The 17,609-nt window shown below is 39.1% G+C and overlaps 1 protein-coding gene across 1 annotated transcript; it reads right to left on the reverse strand.

Annotated features, from left to right (window-relative positions):
• Positions 1-4,635: 4,635 nt before the first annotated feature.
• Positions 4,636-17,113, reverse strand: txn2 (thioredoxin 2). The gene is made up of 4 exons (XM_038290447.1): positions 16,870-17,113; positions 14,554-14,825; positions 10,751-10,874; positions 4,636-4,889 (listed from the first exon to the last, which is right to left on the reverse strand). The coding sequence occupies exons 1-4, from the start codon at positions 16,873-16,875 to the stop codon at positions 4,773-4,775; spliced, it is 519 nt and encodes a 172-aa protein (XP_038146375.1). The 5' UTR covers positions 16,876-17,113; the 3' UTR covers positions 4,636-4,772.
• Positions 17,114-17,609: the final 496 nt, after the last annotated feature.

The raw sequence follows: 17,609 nt of genomic DNA on the forward strand, positions 1-17,609 counted from the left end.
GACGTTTCATTTTTATAATCCACAGCCATGGTAACTTTTAAACAAAGCAGAGTTTGAAATCAAATGGATTTGCTCTGATGAGATAGAGCCGAGACGGTTGGTTTCACTCAGAGGTTAGAGGGTGAAACTAAAAATGAAAGGCTGGATGAGGCAGCTTTTCATCACACCAACTCAATCCGTGTAAAAATGTGAGGGGGGGCGTCAGGCTCTATAATGAAAACCGAGTAAGTGGGCAGACAGAGCTGTTGGAAGGATGACATAGAAAATGTAATTTAGAGACATGATATTTAGATAATGGAAGGGTGGTGAGTGGGTGTTTCATCATGATGAGAGCTTTAAAGGCAGTAAGAGCAAAAAAAAACATGTTTAGGCACTTAGCTGACAGAGCGGAGGAGGAATAAATCACTGAAATTGCTGCAATCAAATGGCCTGCGACTGCCTGGGAAAGTTTTGTCAATATGAAAAAAGAAATTAAAAAAACTCACCAAAAGATGAAGATGTAATCTTTAACATGTCGTGCATTTTTTTATTTTTATTTCTGGACTATATAAAAGTGTAGAAGTACCTAACAGAAATCCATCTGATCCTATAAAACTTTTAAAACAGAGCAATTTTTTTTCACAAGTCATAGCAAAGAAAATAGTAAAGTAAACTTTCAATGGTCTTTGTACTGATTTGTGCTATGCAAATAAACATGCCTTGCTTATGTCATTGAATCTGCAGGGTTTGCCTCAACAGGACGAACCTTGATTTTGAGTCGCAGTGCTTTATTTATTTTGGAAAGCCGAAACAAAGCTTCTTGTGCCCCTGGGTCCTTCAGATCCTCAGAGGTGCTTCTACTTCAGGGAATCCAGGAGCTGCAGCTGAATTATGGCCTCTTTTCATGGAGCTAAAGGTAAGGAGAGACAATGCTCTGGAGTTCTGACAGGAGCAGCGAGAAACAAAGCAAAAACCTGGCAGAGAGCACCAGAAGAGGGCAAGCGGTCAGTCGTGCACCCCTCTGGAGCTAAGGAACCATTGGCAGAGATTGGAGAAGTCCACCAGGCAGAGAGCACCAGACTCACTCTGGAGGCTAATAGCGGGAGATTGTAAGTGGACAGCGAACCATCGGGGAAGTTCTCTGTGTAGAGAGCACCAAACCCTATGACTGAGCTGAAGCTAAAGGAGTACAATTAACATCACTTATATGGATAAATTAAAACAGTTTTTTTAAACCTAGAAACCTCTTCAGAGCATTCCCTACTTTATCCTTTCTCAGCATAATTTTCTCCATCTTCCATTTTTTTGCATAAAGCCAAACTCACATTTACTTCCTGATTATATTCGCATTGCAAAAACCAAACAAGTTCAGAATGGTCAACTCCTACAAATTTCGCCTTGCATTCTTATAGGTGAGGCGGTGCACCCGTATCACTTTGTTCAACTAAAAGGTTTCTTTTGCCTCTCAGCGCCTCTAAGCCATCCTCTATATGGGAACTACAGTCAAGTTGTTCACTCAGGGAGAAAAACTGAATGCGGGGGATACCGCTTTTCTTCTCAGCTGGTAGTTTAAATGTTTGGTTTGGTTAGCATTCGTGGAACTGTGAACCGTCTGGCAAATGGAACAAAGAACAGGTGAGCGCAACTGCATCACTTACTGGCAAGGAGGAGTTAAACTTGTTGCTATCTCCTTTTAAGAAGGCTCTTTTATGATAGAGCTAAAAAAATGTAGAATTAAGTCGATTTGATTTGTAAACTACTGTTTGGTTTGGTTAGCATTAGTGGAACTGTCAGCCATCTGGCAAATGGAACAGAGAACAGGTGAGCGCAACTGCATCACTTACTTGCCAGGAGGAGTTAAACTTGTTGCTATCTCCTTTTAAGAAGGCTCTTTTATGACGGAGTAAAAAAAAAGAATTAAGTTGATTTGATTTGTAAACTACCGTTTGGTTTGGTTAGCATTAGCGGAACTGTCAACCATCTGGCAAATGGAACAAAGAACAGGTGAGCGCGACTGCACCACTTACTGGTCAGAAGGAGTTAATCTTGTTGCTATCCCCTTTTAGGAAGGCTCTTTTATGATGGAGTTAAAAAAAAATATTAAAATGAAGTTGAATTGATTTGTAAACTATTGTTGGATTTATTACACAAGTTAATAGATCTATTGTTACTGGAGTTACAGCAGACTTTCACTGTGTAGCATAAAAAAAGACACATAATAATCAAACTATGTCAATAGCTGCTTAGTCCTGGCGAGAAATCACAATTCTTTGTTAGCTTTGTTCTTAATTTTGATAAAAAAGTTTAACTTTTGTTTTGCAATAGCAGCAATGATTCTGTTGTCAAATTAGGAAAACATGTCAATTTTAATGAGCTGTTCTAACTGTTTGGCAGGAAACAGCCGCAAGGCAAGAGAGAGGCCCTCAGGAAGGTAAATCAACATGGAGTTTTGCAAGAGGCTTGATTTTTTCTCTCTCCAAGCATTAAAGCCTGAAAATGGAAAAAACAAAATACAGACAGGCAGGGACAAGAGTCGCTGTGAGCAAAGTGACTTTTAAACAGACAAATCAGGTTTCCAGTGAACTGAAGGGAAGCAGTCGGGGAATGCGGGATGCTAAAACATCCTTTGGTGCCATTACAGCAAAGGAGATACATTATTGTAAAAATGACAGGAGAAATTGCCTCAATCTAACATAGAAAGGGCAATAATACAGTAATTCCGGATGATGTAAGCATAGCTGATGATAAAATAGTAAAATAATTAGCATATAAGGCTCGAACCAGGAAAGCTCAAAATTAAACAACGGTTCTGTCTTTACTATCAAACTTCAAAGCCTGAAGGAATTAAATGCTCAGAAAAACTGCAGCTAAGGTTAAATGTGTTTCTTCCTCAGAATATAATAAAAAGGATGTACTTAACCACAGATTTAAGTTTTAAAGTCAACGTAAAACATTTATTTTACTAAATAATTAAGAAAGGTACCTTAAACCCCCCCTCTTCCCTGGCCCCCAAAGACCTTGGACGTATTCAGCAGACCTGGGCGAGGCGGGGTACTGGTCTACTGCTGCAAACACACATTTCCCAGGGGCCATCCAAGACGGGGCCCCAAGTTTAACAACAAAGAATGAAGGAGGAAAGAACCCCCCCCCCCCTTAACAGAAGCTAGAAAAGTTGGAGGACTTTCTCTCTGCTCAGACTAAACGTTAAGAAGCTGGATTAGAGGTGAAGTTGTAGTGACTAATAGATCTGCATTCTGCAAAAAAAGGAAAAGTGAAAACATGCTCAGAAGCAAGAGACTCTATCCGTCCACGCAGCAGGATTAGTTTACTCGACAAGATTTCTTAAATGAAGATCTAAGTGTTAATTTGGGCTCTTTAAATGAGAACTCTTAAAACAAGAAACTAATGCTTCTAAATCCGAGTTGGTTTTATTATTTATTTTTGTAAGAATCAAAGAAATAGCAGTTAATGAATTGCAAAACATTAAATATAGCTCTATTTTCATAAAAACATATGGATTTTTTCTGGTTTCAAGCAGGTAAGACAATTTGAAAATGAAATTTTAATTAAAATTTAAAATAAAAAATAACTTCATCATTTTATTTCTAATGTGTATCTAATTAATCATATTTTAAGGTCAATAATAGCAATTCATTGGCAGATCATCATAATTATCTGCTCGAATTAACGGCAAATATACTTATTTTTATATAAATTCAAGGTTGGTTGTCTGGAACAGTGGTTCTAAATAATGATAGCATTAAATAATAAAGGTATTAAAACTTAAATACCAGCGGTTAATTTATATTTTTATTCTAAACTATTGAAGCGTACCACTGGCTGGAACCTAAAATCATTGTCTGAATTTTCTGGTTTTAATGAAAAGTTGCACCATCGAAACGTCTGCCTGTGTGCATCAGTTCAAAGCCTGCAGAGTGAAGTTTGACATCTGGAAAGCGGGTAAAGATGTGCAACAAAAAGATTTAATTTGCCTTCCAATCAACAATCAGCCACTACTCCGTTTCTCTTTTGCATTAGATCTAAAATAAAAACAATCCTTCATATGTTGGAGCTGCTGTGATCTGTTCATGTTGCATCATCAGTGTGATCAGGTGTGATAAATACACTTCAAATATAGAAGATCTTGACTCCTTTATTACTTCACTTGGTAATGTTTTTTTTTTCTTTACAGAGTCCATTTTAGTAATAAACTAAAACTAAGCTCATGTCTTTAATTCCCGCTTGCCTTCAGGTTCACAGTCAGGATCACAGAGAAGCACATCCTCACACACACATCCATCTTCTCTCACATTATGAGGCAAAACGGTGTCAAACAACCATGTGTAGCTTGAAGATCTTAAGAAAAACACCACCCTCTTGTGGAAAGAAGCAGGAATTACAAGTAACAATATCTCAGGTTAACTGCTTCTCATAATCCAATCTCCTCCTTTTCTAAATCTATAAAGGTTTGTCCCTCATGGTAATCTGGACCAGTTTTTTACAGACATAATTTCCTGTCCTACAGAGAAAACGTACAGAGAGCCTGAAGGTTTATATTAGGATAGATTCATAAAGCCATCACATTTTTACCAGAGAAAATAAGAGAATGTAAAACAAAATGAATGAAAATGGTGAAACGCCCATCGCTGGACAGATCCCCGGCTGAAGACGAGAGTCTAGAGATGAGTGTTTGAGAGTTGGCTAGGTGGGACTGAGGCAGCGTCTGCCGGACACGCCAGGAGCTCAGATAACAGCACCGTGATGGCGGCGTACAGCTTTGGGGGGGCGGGGCTTCACTGTCCAATGACTTTGCTGACGAATGAGTCCAACTGATCATCATCTTTGATGCCCACGAAGCGGTCGATGATGTCTCCTCCCCTCATGGCGATGACTGTAGGAACAGCAGACACCTGGAAAGACAGAAATAAGTCCAACACTCAACTGGATCCATTTAGGAATGCCGGCCATACACTAGGCGATTTTTATAACGTTGCACGCAGCTACAGCTCACACTGTACAACGAACGGCAGGGTTTTATCCTACAGTGTGAGTTCACAGCTCACAATGTATGTTCTCACACAGTGCGACCCGACTATCTGATGCAATCTACCTGCTCACACTGTACATCTAAAAACCATGTCGGACTCAGCTCCGCAGCGAGGAAGCCAAACGAAGAGAAAGAGGAATATGAAGCTCACTAGAGTGAAACGCGCTGCCTTGGCAGTTTCTGCAATTTTTTGCTGAAAGTCCTAAAAAGAAAAGGCGACGACGTATTTGGACAAAGAAGTGGCTGAGCAAACATGGCTACTACGGTCTCCATTTCACTGGCACCCCCGCCATTCTTCTGTGTTTTAATCTGAGAGGAAGAAGAAGAATCCTTGTTTGTGCATGCTGACTGAGCGATTTAGTCACCACCTTATGACGGTCGAATGAATTTCAAGCATGTTTTATTTTCTCCCGACCTCACAATTTCCTGATGGGGAGGTGGTCCTGAGAGTCTGATCGCCCCTCGTTACCCCCTGTTAGGGGTGTAAATAATAATCGTTTTGTATCGATGCATCGATCCAACAGCTGATGATCCGATGCATCGACACGTCCGCAAGAGTATCGATTCATGTCTTTTCTTTCCTCCGGTCTATTTTTATCCACTTGCTACTGGACATACAGTGGGGCAAAAAAGTATTTAGTCAGCCACCAATAGTGCAAGTTCTCCCACTCAAAAAGATGAGAGAGGCCGGTAATTTTCATCATAGATATACCTCAACTATGAGAGACAAAATGAGAAAAAAAAAATCCAGAAAATCACATTGTCTGATTTTTAAAGAATTTATTTGCAAAATATGGTGGAAAATAAGTATTTGGTTTGTTTCAAACAAGCAAGATTTCTGGCTCTCACAGACCTGTAACTTCTTCTGTAAGAGGCTCCTCTGTCCTCCACTCGTTACCTTCATTAATGGCACCTGTTTGAACCCGTTATCAGTATAAAAGACACCTGTCCACAACCTCAAACAGTCACACTCTAAACTCCACCATGGCCAAAACTAGAGAGCTGTCAAAGGACACCCGAAACAAAATTATAGACCTGCACCAGGCTGGGAAGTCTGAATCTGCAATAGGTAAACAGCTTGGTGTGGAGAAATCAACTGTGGGATCAATTATTAGAAAATGGAAAACATACAAGACCACTGATAATCTTCCTCGATCTGGGGCTCCACGCAAGATCTCACCCCGTGGGGTCAAAATGATCACAAGAACGGTGAGTAAAAATCCCAGAACCACACGGGGGGACCTAGTGAATGACCTGCAGAGAGCTGGGACCAAAGTAACAAAGGCTACCATCAGTAACACACTACGCCGCCAGGGACTCAAAGCCTGCAGTGCCAGACGTGTCCCCCTGCTTAAGCCAGTACATGTCAAGGCCCGTCTCAAGTTTGCTAGAGAGCATTTGGATGATCCAGACGATGACTGGGAGAATATACGGTCAGATGAAACCAAAATAGAACTTTTTGGTAAAAACTCTACTCGTTGTGTTTGGAGGAGAGAGAATGCTGAGTTGCATCGAAAGAACACCATACCTACAGTGAAGCATGGGGGTGGAAACATCATGCTTTGGGGCTGTTTTTCTGCTAAGGGACCAGGACGACTGATCCGTGTGAAGGAAAGAATGAATGGGGCCATGTATCGTCAAATTTTGAGTGAAAACCTCCTGCCATCAGCAAGGGCATTGAAGATGAAACATGGCTGGGTCTTTCAGCATGACAATGATCCCAAACACACCGCCCGGGTAACGAAGGAGTGGCTTCGTAAGAAGCATTTCAAGGTCCTGGAGTGGCCTAGCCAGTCTCCAGATCTCAACCCCATAGAAAATCTTTGGAGGGAGTTGAAAGTCCGTGTTGCCCAGCGACAGCCCCAGAACATCACTGCTCTAGAGGAGATCTGCATGGAGGAATGGGCCAAAATACCAGCAACAGTGTGTGAAAACCTTGTGAAGACTTACAGAAAACGTTTGATCTCTGTCATTGCCAACAAAGGGTATACAACAAAGTATTGAGATGAACTTTTGTTATTGACCAAATACTTATTTTCCACCATATTTTGCAAATAAATTCTTTAAAAATCAGACAATGTGATTTTCTGGACTTTTTTTTCTCATTTTGTCTCTCATAGTCAAGGTATATCTATGATGAAAATTACCGGCCTCTCTCATCTTTTTAAGTGGGAGAACTTGCACTATTGGTGGCTGACTAAATACTTTTTTGCCCCACTTTAATTCTGACTCCCGTGGTGCGGTGGCGCTAAAACTATTTTGCCCTCCTACCTCGCTTCCTCCAGCTATTACCTCTTTCTGCATGCACACACACAGTCGTGGCAGAGGAAAAAGAAGATGTATTCTTGAGTATCTAAAATAATCGAATCATTGGATCAGGAAATCGATACTGAATCAAATCGCCATGATGGGTGTGATTTACACCCCTACCCCCTGTACACTACACCACACACAATCAGGCTGAAAGTTGGCCCGATCGAAAAATTCTTGCACGACTAAGTAAGCCCGGCTCAAGCAACAATCAAAGCAGATTAAATCCATTAATCCCAAAACATTTAAAATATTTTATCTGACAGACCAACACAAAGTCATGTATCATAACAAATATGAAAGAACAATTTAATTTATGGATGCATATTCATTGATGTTTATAATTTTTTCAAGCTCTTAGACAACGGTTGTTAATGGCATTTTGAAAGGAATTTCAGATCCCCCAAAACATAATGCTGCCATCACCGTGCTTCAGTTTAGTGTGGGCGTATTTAGGATGTAAATGTCAATCTCCCTCTTATCTGAGCGGCCCTGTCAAGGCTTTCCTATTTTCAACGACTAATTACTGCCCTGATGACAGATTCAACCATCAGAGTCGTGGATTTCTGCAGCTCCCATAACTTCTGAGTAATGCTCTCCTTAATGCGACTGACGGTGCAGACAGATGGTCTTATCTCAGTATCCATTTTCAGATCATGTACTGAATGGTTCCCTGTTAGATGTTCCGTGTAACCCTGCTCTAACTTTAGGACTTTCAGACCCGTCTGCTGTGTAGGGTTGGGCATCTAGAACAGAAACGAGATGCTATAAAAGCCAAAAACTAAAGAAAAATAATATAAATGTTTTTCTTATTCATTGATTTTTTAAAATACATTTAATCTAGAATTAAATTGAAAAATAAACATATTAAACAAATTTTATTGTTTAAAAAAACAAATGAAAGAATAAAACATTGATTCAAAATGGATACGGAAGAATGTTTTGGTCTTTATTATATTTATATTTTATGCGCTGCAGAGATTTTCTTACACAGTTACAATGTGCAGCAGAGACCATTGAGGAAGCGTGCAGGTTAGAAAGAACATGGGGCGGATGTCAGCAGGGAACAGCAATCATTAACCTCAATAAACCTTGAATTATTTCGTTTGCAGGAAGTTATATACTTCCCCACAAATATATTAAAAATCTCTGCAGACGTAAAGGTTATTATGTGTGCTAGAAATGGTGTGTTAGGTTTATACAGGTGCTGGTCATAAAATTAGAATATCATGAAAAAGTAGATTGATTTCAGTAATTCCATTTAAAAAGTGAAACTTGTATATTATATTCATACATTACATACAAACTCATATATTTCAGATGTTTATTTTGTTTAATTTTGATGATTACAAATGACAACAAATGAAAATCTCAAATTCATCATATCAGAAAATTAGAATATTGTGAAAAGGTTCAAAATTGATGGCCCCTGGTGCCACACTCTAATCAGCTAATTAACTCAAACCACCTGCAAAAGCCTTTAAATGGTCTTTCAGTCTAGTTCTATAGGCTACACAATCATGGGGAAGACTGCTGACTTGACAGTTGTCCAAAAGACGACCATCGACACCTTGCACAAGGAGGGCAAGACACAAAAGGTCATCGCTAAAGAGGCTGGCTGTTCACAGAGCTCAGTGTCCAAGCACATTAATAGAGAGGCGAAGGGAAGGAAAAGATGTGGTCGAAAAAAGTGTACAAGCAAGAGAGATAACCGCACCCTGGAGAGGATTGTGAAACAAAACCCATTCAAAAATGTGGGGGAGATTCACAAAGAGTGGACTGCAGCTGGAGTGAGTGCTTCAAGAACCACCACACACAGACGTATGAAAGACATGGGTTTCTGCTGTCGCATTCCTTGTGTCAAGCCACTCTTGAACCACAGACAGCGTCAGAAGCGTCTTGCCTGGGCTAAAGAGAAACAGGACTGGACTGCTGGTGAGTGGTCCAAAGTCATGTTCTCTGATGAAAGTAAATTTTGCATTTCCTTTGGAAATCAAGGTCCCAGAGTCTGGAGGAAAAGAAGAGAGGCACTTCATCCACGTTGCTTGAAGTCCAGTGTAAAGTTTCCACAGTCAGTGATGGTTTGGGGTGCCATGTCATCTGCTGGTGTTGGTCCATTGTGTTTTCTGAGGTCCAGGGTCAACGCAGCCACATACCAGGAAGTTTTAGAGCACTTCATGCTTCCTGCAGCTGACCAACTTTTTGGAGATGCAGATTTCATTTTCCAACAGGACTTGGCACCTGCACACAGTGCCAAAGCTACCAGTACCTGGTTGAAGGACCATGGTATCCCTGTTCTTAATTGGCCAGCAAACTCTCCTGACCTTAACCCCATAGAAAATCTATGGGGTATTGTGAAGAAGAAGATGCAATACACCAGACCCAACAATTCAGAAGAGCTAAAAGCCACTATTAGAGCAACCTGGGCTATCATAACACCTGAGCAGTGCCACAGACTGATCGACTCCATGCCACGCCGCATTGCTGCAGTAATACAGGCCAAAGGAGGCCCAACTAAATACTGAGTGCTGTACATGCTCATACTTTTCATGTTCATACTTTTCAGTTGGCCAACATTTCTATAAATCCTTTGTTTTTATTGGTCTTCAGTAATATTCTAATTTTCTGATATGATGAATTTGAGATTTTCATTTGTTGTCATTTGTAATCATCAAAATTAAACAAAATAAACATCTGAAATATATGAGTTTGTATGTAATGTATGAATATAATATACAAGTTTCACTTTTTAAATGGAATTACTGAAATCAATCAACTTTTTCATGATATTCTAATTTTATGACCAGCACCTGTAGTAGGCAGCTGCCATTACACTGGTTGGAAATGTTTAATGTTTGCGGGATTATTATATAAAGCTACATATTTCAATTACGTTGTTGGTTTATTACATTTAAAGAGGTTATAGTCCTTCAAAGTGAGTTCCTTTCTTTTTGCTAGCCATTCGTTTCTTTGTCTTAACAAAACAAAAATGGAAATTCACACATCATCTTTCCACCCTCTGGTGTTCGTAAACGTTTCTCCTGTCATGTTAAGGGCCTGGACCCCTTGTTAGTCTCTCAGTAAGAATCACATGGTATTATAAGGATCAATTATCTCTGATTTGGAAAAATAATTCTTGCATTAAGATTCGGTTTGAACCCGTTCAAAATTCTTTACGATAGATTTTAGTTCTAAAACATAAAACTATGAAATGCTTCATTTCATTAATAATGGTTTCCCATCATTTCCATTTCTTTTCTTCTATTTGTACAAGTATGTTTGTGTAGTTTGGTTTCACTTAGTTAAGAGTTGTTACTGATTAGTTGATTTGTTTTGTTAATTAATGCTGGTTTTGAAATGATTTTTTTTATGCCGTATGTGTGCAGAGTTAACAGATCAGCTGGAAGCGCTTACCCCGTACTCAATAGCCAGGTCTGTGTGATCATCGATGTCAACTTTTGCCATGGCAACGCGGCCTTTCTGCTTAGCAACAGCCTTCTCCAGCCTCGGCCCAAGGATCTTACAAGGACCACACCACCTAAAGGACAACCACAGCGTTAGTCAGACTGTCGACCGTCGCTACAGCATGGGGAAAAAATAATTTAATCCAGATCAAGAGAGGGAAAAAAAAAAGGTGTCATTTAGGGACATTTTCAGGGTAGAAGCTGGAGGTAAATTGAAACACAGCCAGCTGGTATTTTCTCCTTGCATCAGCTGATGTTTGCATCATTTCCCTGCTGCTTTCAGCCACTACGTCTTAAGATCACCTAAAGCACATGCAGCGGCGCTCCCTCCCTTCGCTATTCAATGTTAATGTTTTGCTTGATTTGTTAATGTTCATTTTCCGTTTAAGTTAAGTCTTGTGTAACATTATCTATTATTTTTATTGTGTAAATAAGAAAAGAAAAGGCCCAATAAATTGCACTTTTTTCAAATTACGTTCTACTGATCAAATTCTCTTCTTCTCAATCATAACACAAATGCTAGATTTTTTCCCGCATATCGACCAATAAAAAGGTTGCCCTTAATGCCCATAAAGACCAATTGAAACGTGTCTTCACGCCCCTAGAACTAAAGAGAACCTGATTAAAAAGTATTGTATGAAAAGAATGCAATTTGTAAAACTTTACCAGAAAAGCAGAAATTTTGAAGAAAAAAAATATACAAAATCTGTAAAATAGTTTTCTTAAAGAATAAAATGCACAGAAAAAAAGAAAAACAACTTGAAAAAGAGAAATAAAATCTAAATGTGAGAAGACAGCAAAAAGCTACTTTTTGGAATAAAAAAATTTTTAAAATTTAAATTTTACAAAAATTTTCCTTTCCTTTAATCAATAATGGAGCAAAATTCACTCCATAGCCGAGTGCTTCTGAATGACGCCTCACTTTAAAAGACTAGTTTCCACTGCATGTGTTTCCCATCGGCAATTCCAAATAATAATCACCATCATCATCGGCCGACTTCTACAAGAAATAACATTTAACTTTTTAACAATTAAACTGAGGCTCATTGAAAGCATCATTCAAGTTCTGCTTCTCCCAGTCCTCGCTGTTCGACTCATCTTAGATTCAAGAACTAATTATTTATGCCGTCATGGAGCAAAGTGTGGTAGCTAAACATAAGAGGGAAGGAACTAGCAGAGGAAATGATCTCTTCAGTCAGTCTGTTTAACGCAGAGCTCACTAGCTACGCTAACATGGACATAAGCAATCAGAATAAACGGCGGATCAGACTGAAAATAAACTTCTCCCCACCATGTAACGCTGTCTTGTTTTAGTATGTTTTTGCTTTGGGGCGTCAGGCTCCAGCCAGAGGAGCAGGAATCTGAGCGTCCCTGCTGAACCGCACCCTGAGCTTAGGCTGCATCTGTAACAGCGTTCTGGTATAAATCATGGATCAGTTACCAACACATCAGATCTGTAGGTAACCATCATGATAGCGTCATGTTGGAAACCACTGGAGATCTTAAAAAATAACTTACAATCCTTTTATCTGATTGGCTGTTCACATCGTGACAGTGCTGCATGTTTTTAAATCTCCATCTCTGATTGGTTGATAAGATGTGATGACATCATTACAGGGAGAAGCCAGTAGGATCTGATTTTGGCCTCAGACCAGCTGGTATGAACCAGGATGGTTGCTTAGAGTTTATTTCTATAATTCCTTCCTAACCTTTCACCCCCCTCTCTAACACTGAACGAAAAAAAGAAAAACTATTTTTTGTATCTCCAAAGCTTATTTAACATTTTGACCGCTTCTCTTCAGAATAATTGTTCCTTCTTCCCTTGTAGTAATTCCCTGCAGAAGCGACATCTTTTTATTCTCTCATTCGTCTTTGTTTCTTTTTACTTGATGTAATCATTAGGATAAAGCCAGACACGTGATTATCCACGAACAGAATGCTTGATTTTACTGACAATCAATGAATCCTGAGTTGGATCAATAAACACTGTCTCCACAGTTCATCCTTTAAACGTCTGATAGGAAAAAAAAGTCCTTCATCTTTGAGACCTGGAGGCTAATGAATGAATGAATCTGTGCAGGATCCCGCAGCTACAATGTCAATCCTGGGAAGGTCACAAAAACCCGTCATTAGTAGAAATATTCAGATTTAGTCCCTCTTTGCTCTAAAAACTTTACATTTTCCATATTTTTTATTTGTAAAAATCAGCAATCACCATTTCTTACACATGTCGGTACTACTTTGTCTCAAACTGTAAAGTAAATTGAAGTTTATGGTTAGAGCATGATAAAACATGCAGGAAATAGAAAACCTTTTCAATGTTTACTATCAGAGACATCACTGGACATCTGTTGTTTTTTTATTTTTCACCTTTAAAGTTCTCTGACGTTTTGGGCTTCAGTTTAAACCTGAATGAAAGGCTGGAATGTGAGAGGATTTTTTTTTTTTCTTTATGTGGGCTTGTAGTTCAAGCCACAAAAACCCCACAAGAGGGCGCTCTCGACAAGGGTCAGCTCCATTTAGTTGTTTTTTTCCCCCCAAAAATTGATTAAAGGTACACTATGCAACCGGTGTTGATTTTCCAGTGAGGCTCCCTCCAGAGGGCGAAAGTAAAAGTGCACTGTCGTAAATATGCACAGCTCATCTCCTGGTTTCTCCGTCAAGCCAGGCGTGGTTGTTTTGAGCTTAGCAGCGAATGACTAACGCTGCGTTCACACTGGATGTAGCTGGCGCGACAGAAGCAGCGAGTTTACATGCAAAGTCAATGGTTGACGCGCGTCAAGGCGCAGCAAAAGGTCCTGCGGCGCGTTTTGAGATGCAGGCGCAGCATGTCTGAGCGGCTGCAGCAGCGCGTCGGGTGCGTTTAACGCAGGGAGAGAGACACAGCGCTGATGATCACTGCTCTTAAACAGTTTATTGACGCCTAAATTAACTTAAAATGCAGAAATCTGCCGGCAGAATATGCAGTTTGGATTATTTAGATGAAAAACACCTACCAGCTACCGCGGTGAACCGCTGCTGATGAAGGGATCCATACTGTCGGCGCACCGCTGGTATGTGGGGGTCTGAGCGGCTCCGACAGAAAAAATATTGAAGGCAGGATAATAATCTGAATGAACTGACTGCACTGATTACGTTTTCAGGTGTATTTTCTCACTTAAAAACATATTAAAACTACTTTATTCCCACTGATCACAGCAAATATAGCTGCAAGGCAGAGAAAGGATAGTGAAGCTCCGCCCAACGCGCCTCAGACACACTTTTGCAGCCAGAGCAGCAAAGCTGCTTCAGCCGCGCGTCAGAACTAATTGGCACAAGCAGCAAAAATGAAGCAGCAGACGCGATTTTGCTGCTTTTGCTGCGTGAACGTAGCATAACTGCACAAAGATTGCCACTGTGCTAGCAACGAGAATGCTTTTAACTGGGGGCGTGTAGCAGTTCTCGCCGTAAAGCAAGACTGACTCTCACGAGACTTCTGAGCCTGTGGGTGCGGGTCGGTGCTCCTGCAATTGCAAGTGCAGTATTTCCCCCACAGACCACCAGGGCGGCCGAGAATACCTTTGTTCAACCTGAAATGACTCATTTAGTCATCCATAACGTTATGGAACACATTAATTAACTGAAAAATGTTGCATAGTGTCCCTTTAAACATGAATTACAGATCAATCATATAAGTAAAATTCTAGTTTTACTCCTTTAAGATTAATATTCACACATCGGTAAGTGGAGGATATAATTCCCTGAAATACTCACTGAGCATGAAAGTCTATCAGCACAGGCAGGTCGCTGTTGATGACCCTCTCTGTGAAGTCCTCCTGGTCCTGAACGTTGAAAGAGACCGCTCGGCGAGGGGGGTGGGAAATGGCGAGGCTTCGTGACGGGGCGAGGAAGGACACCCGGATCGGGGCAGAATGAAGAGAGGTGGAAAAGGAAGAGCAGGAGACGGTGGCAGTGGATGATGGGAGGCAGCGGACATCTTTGACGGAGAAGGTCCAGATTCTGCGCAGTAGGAACCGGTGTGCCATCTGACGTAAATAAAACAAAAAGAGCAGAGAATGAATGATTATTCCTATTAAAGGACAAAATCGGTCTGGCTTCTGCACTTTTTATACAGTTAAAAAAAGGAGACTTGTAAAAAGCAGCCATGTTTACTGACATTCAGTATCCCTGTGTCAGAGATTTCTGTGCGTACTAAAGAGCAAACACGGCGAACTAGAATTCCCCATGAGAGCAAGTATTTGATGAAAAGATAAAGGTTTAGAGAAGACAAACATAACCAAAATAAAAACATTTCTGATCTGATCTAGACAGAAATAACTGTAAAATATTCTAAGGTAGAATGACACAGACACAAGAAGCATGAAGAATTCGAAACTTTTAGGAAAATATTAATGAAATAAAAATCTAACTAGACTCGTTCCACGTTGGAATAATGTTTAAAAGCTGCCAAAACACATCATCTGCCAACTACTTTGACTATAAGTAAATTCATATTAAATATCAGCAGTATGCTGGTTGTAGTTATTTTGGTCTAATCTGAGGTTATAATCCATAATATTTCCTAAAAACGACAAAAAGCAGATTCTCAGTAGTTTAAGTGGACTAAAGTGAAACAATAAATATATAATATTCTAGGAGAGTGAAACTAAACAAAGTCTGTGTGAGATTTGATTAGTTAAAGGATTATGTATTAAATATCTATAAAAACAACAAAGACGTGATGTTTGAGTAGGTGACGTATGAAATGGAAGCAGGGAGAAATAAACAGGACTTCGAACTTACTAAGCAGCGAACAAGGCCCAAACCTGTCAGGCTAAAACAGGAACATTTAGAGTATAATCCCAGCATGTTCCACCTACATCAGGGATTATAACAATACTAATTTAATGTGTAAGCGTGCATAGTTCTGACATCTTACACGGTTCACACTGCATTTAAAAATCCATGTAGTTAAGAAGATGTATTCATATTTTCATCCAAGTCGTGTTTTCACACATAAACATTTGTTTTCTGTTCATTTCTTTAATCTGACTCGCTCCTTTCAATTCTAGAGTTAGTTCAATACGGCTGTTAACCAGAGCACATCTCTACTAATGAATCAACTAATATATATTTATCAGAATGTCTAGACTTTGAAACAAAAAAGGGGCTTCAGCTTCAATCTTTATAGTAAAACAGTAGTGAAAAAAAAAAAAAAAAATATATATATATATATATATAAATATAAAAAACATACATACATACATATAGATTTATATACAAATATATTTATACACACACACACACATATATATATATATTTTTTTTTTCATTTATTTATACATCTATCTTAGAGCTGCAACTTATCTCTTGATTATTTTTTCAATTTTTCAATTAATGGATTAATAATGAGATAGCCAAGTTTTTACGAAATCCAACCAGATGAAACTAAAAGTTTTCCACTTGAGGAGTTCTGGATAGAGCAGATTGACTGACAAAAAATATTTTATTTATCTTAACTGCAAAATGTTTACATTTTCTTTATACATTTGGGTATAATTGGTCGGTTGCTCTCTCGGCTAAAAGCAACTTTTAGAGTCTCTATTCTCAAGTTAACGATCAATCGATTACCAAATTAGTAGACGATTGTTTGAATAATTGATTGATCCGATTAATTGTTTATATATATATATATATATATATATATATATATATATATATATATTATATTTTTTTTTTTGCCTTAAGAGATGTAAAGGATCTCAACCTCTTAGAGCTATTGGTAACAAATTATGTTAGAAAACTAATTTCTTAATTAATTTCTTTTCTTCCTTTTCTTTTTAATAAGGAAAATTAAAGAAAATTTCTTCATAAAAAAAAAAAAAAAAAAAAAAAAATTAAGGTATGGGGCCCTTTGGGATCCCATACCTTAAAAGCAGCAAATTTTGTTCTTAATGACTGATTGACAAAAAAATTAAATAAATCCAACACAATTCAAATAAAACGATCTTAACCAGCGAGCTCGTTTTATTTTTGCAGGTCCTTTTCTCCTCCACATACAGTCATTTTGAGCAGCTGTCATAAACTCACAGTCATAATAAAGACTAAACCAGGCCGGAAGTTTAATATCTGAATAACTTTTCTTCCTCGGTAACAGCCGCTCCTTTCTCAACAAGTTTGTCGGAGTTTCTAGTCGGTTTGTTCCTGTTCTCCCTGTCAATCTACCGCTGCTTCTCTCCTCCATTAATCCACGTTACGTATGGCTTTGCCCTCTACGCCCTCCTCCTCCTCCTCCTCCTCACAGGCTCCTCTCCTTATGGAGCACACTGACCTCCCCGACCCAAACACTCTGACTGTCCCGTCCTAAATGTCCCACACGGCTTCGCAGAACCGAAAAAAGGACTCCAGAGTTTCTGTCAGCCTTACCTTGATGTTTGGTAACCGCTGAACCTGGCCTCACGGACCAGTGAAGTGCTTCCGTTCTCAGCTTCTTCTGCTCTCTCTTCTTCCTGAGGAGCGCCATCGTCTGGACAATTTGAGAAGTGCACAGCGAGGGATTGCACCAAAGAATATTATATTATATTATAAAATACAAAATAACATGTACAGAAACTACATTTAATAAAGTTGTAAACCCCTGCTATGGTGCTACTAATTAAAGGTACAATAACATATTCAGAAATTGCTCTAAAAAAAATCATCTTTAACTATAGAAGGTTTTGATTTTATTGACAAAAAATGTATTTATAAGAACCACCTTGACATCGGTATTTTTTCCATCAACCTTAAGAAGAATTTTTTTTTTCCAAAAAGTATGATGATACCTCTTT

This window comes from Cyprinodon tularosa, unplaced genomic scaffold (assembly GCF_016077235.1).
Source record: "Cyprinodon tularosa strain WSP-4 unplaced genomic scaffold, ASM1607723v1 ctg280, whole genome shotgun sequence".
NCBI lineage: Eukaryota > Metazoa > Chordata > Actinopteri > Cyprinodontiformes > Cyprinodontidae > Cyprinodon > Cyprinodon tularosa.

Excerpts from the sequence above, each read along its gene's own strand:
- txn2 (XM_038290447.1), bottom strand. Across the intron at positions 10,875-14,553 it reads CTGATAGACTTTCATGCTCA|GTGGTGTGGTCCTTGTAAGA; the intron begins GTGAGTATTTCA and ends GTTGTCCTTTAG. Across the intron at positions 4,890-10,750 it reads ACCTGGCTATTGAGTACGGG|GTGTCTGCTGTTCCTACAGT; the intron begins GTAAGCGCTTCC and ends CTGTCTTTCCAG.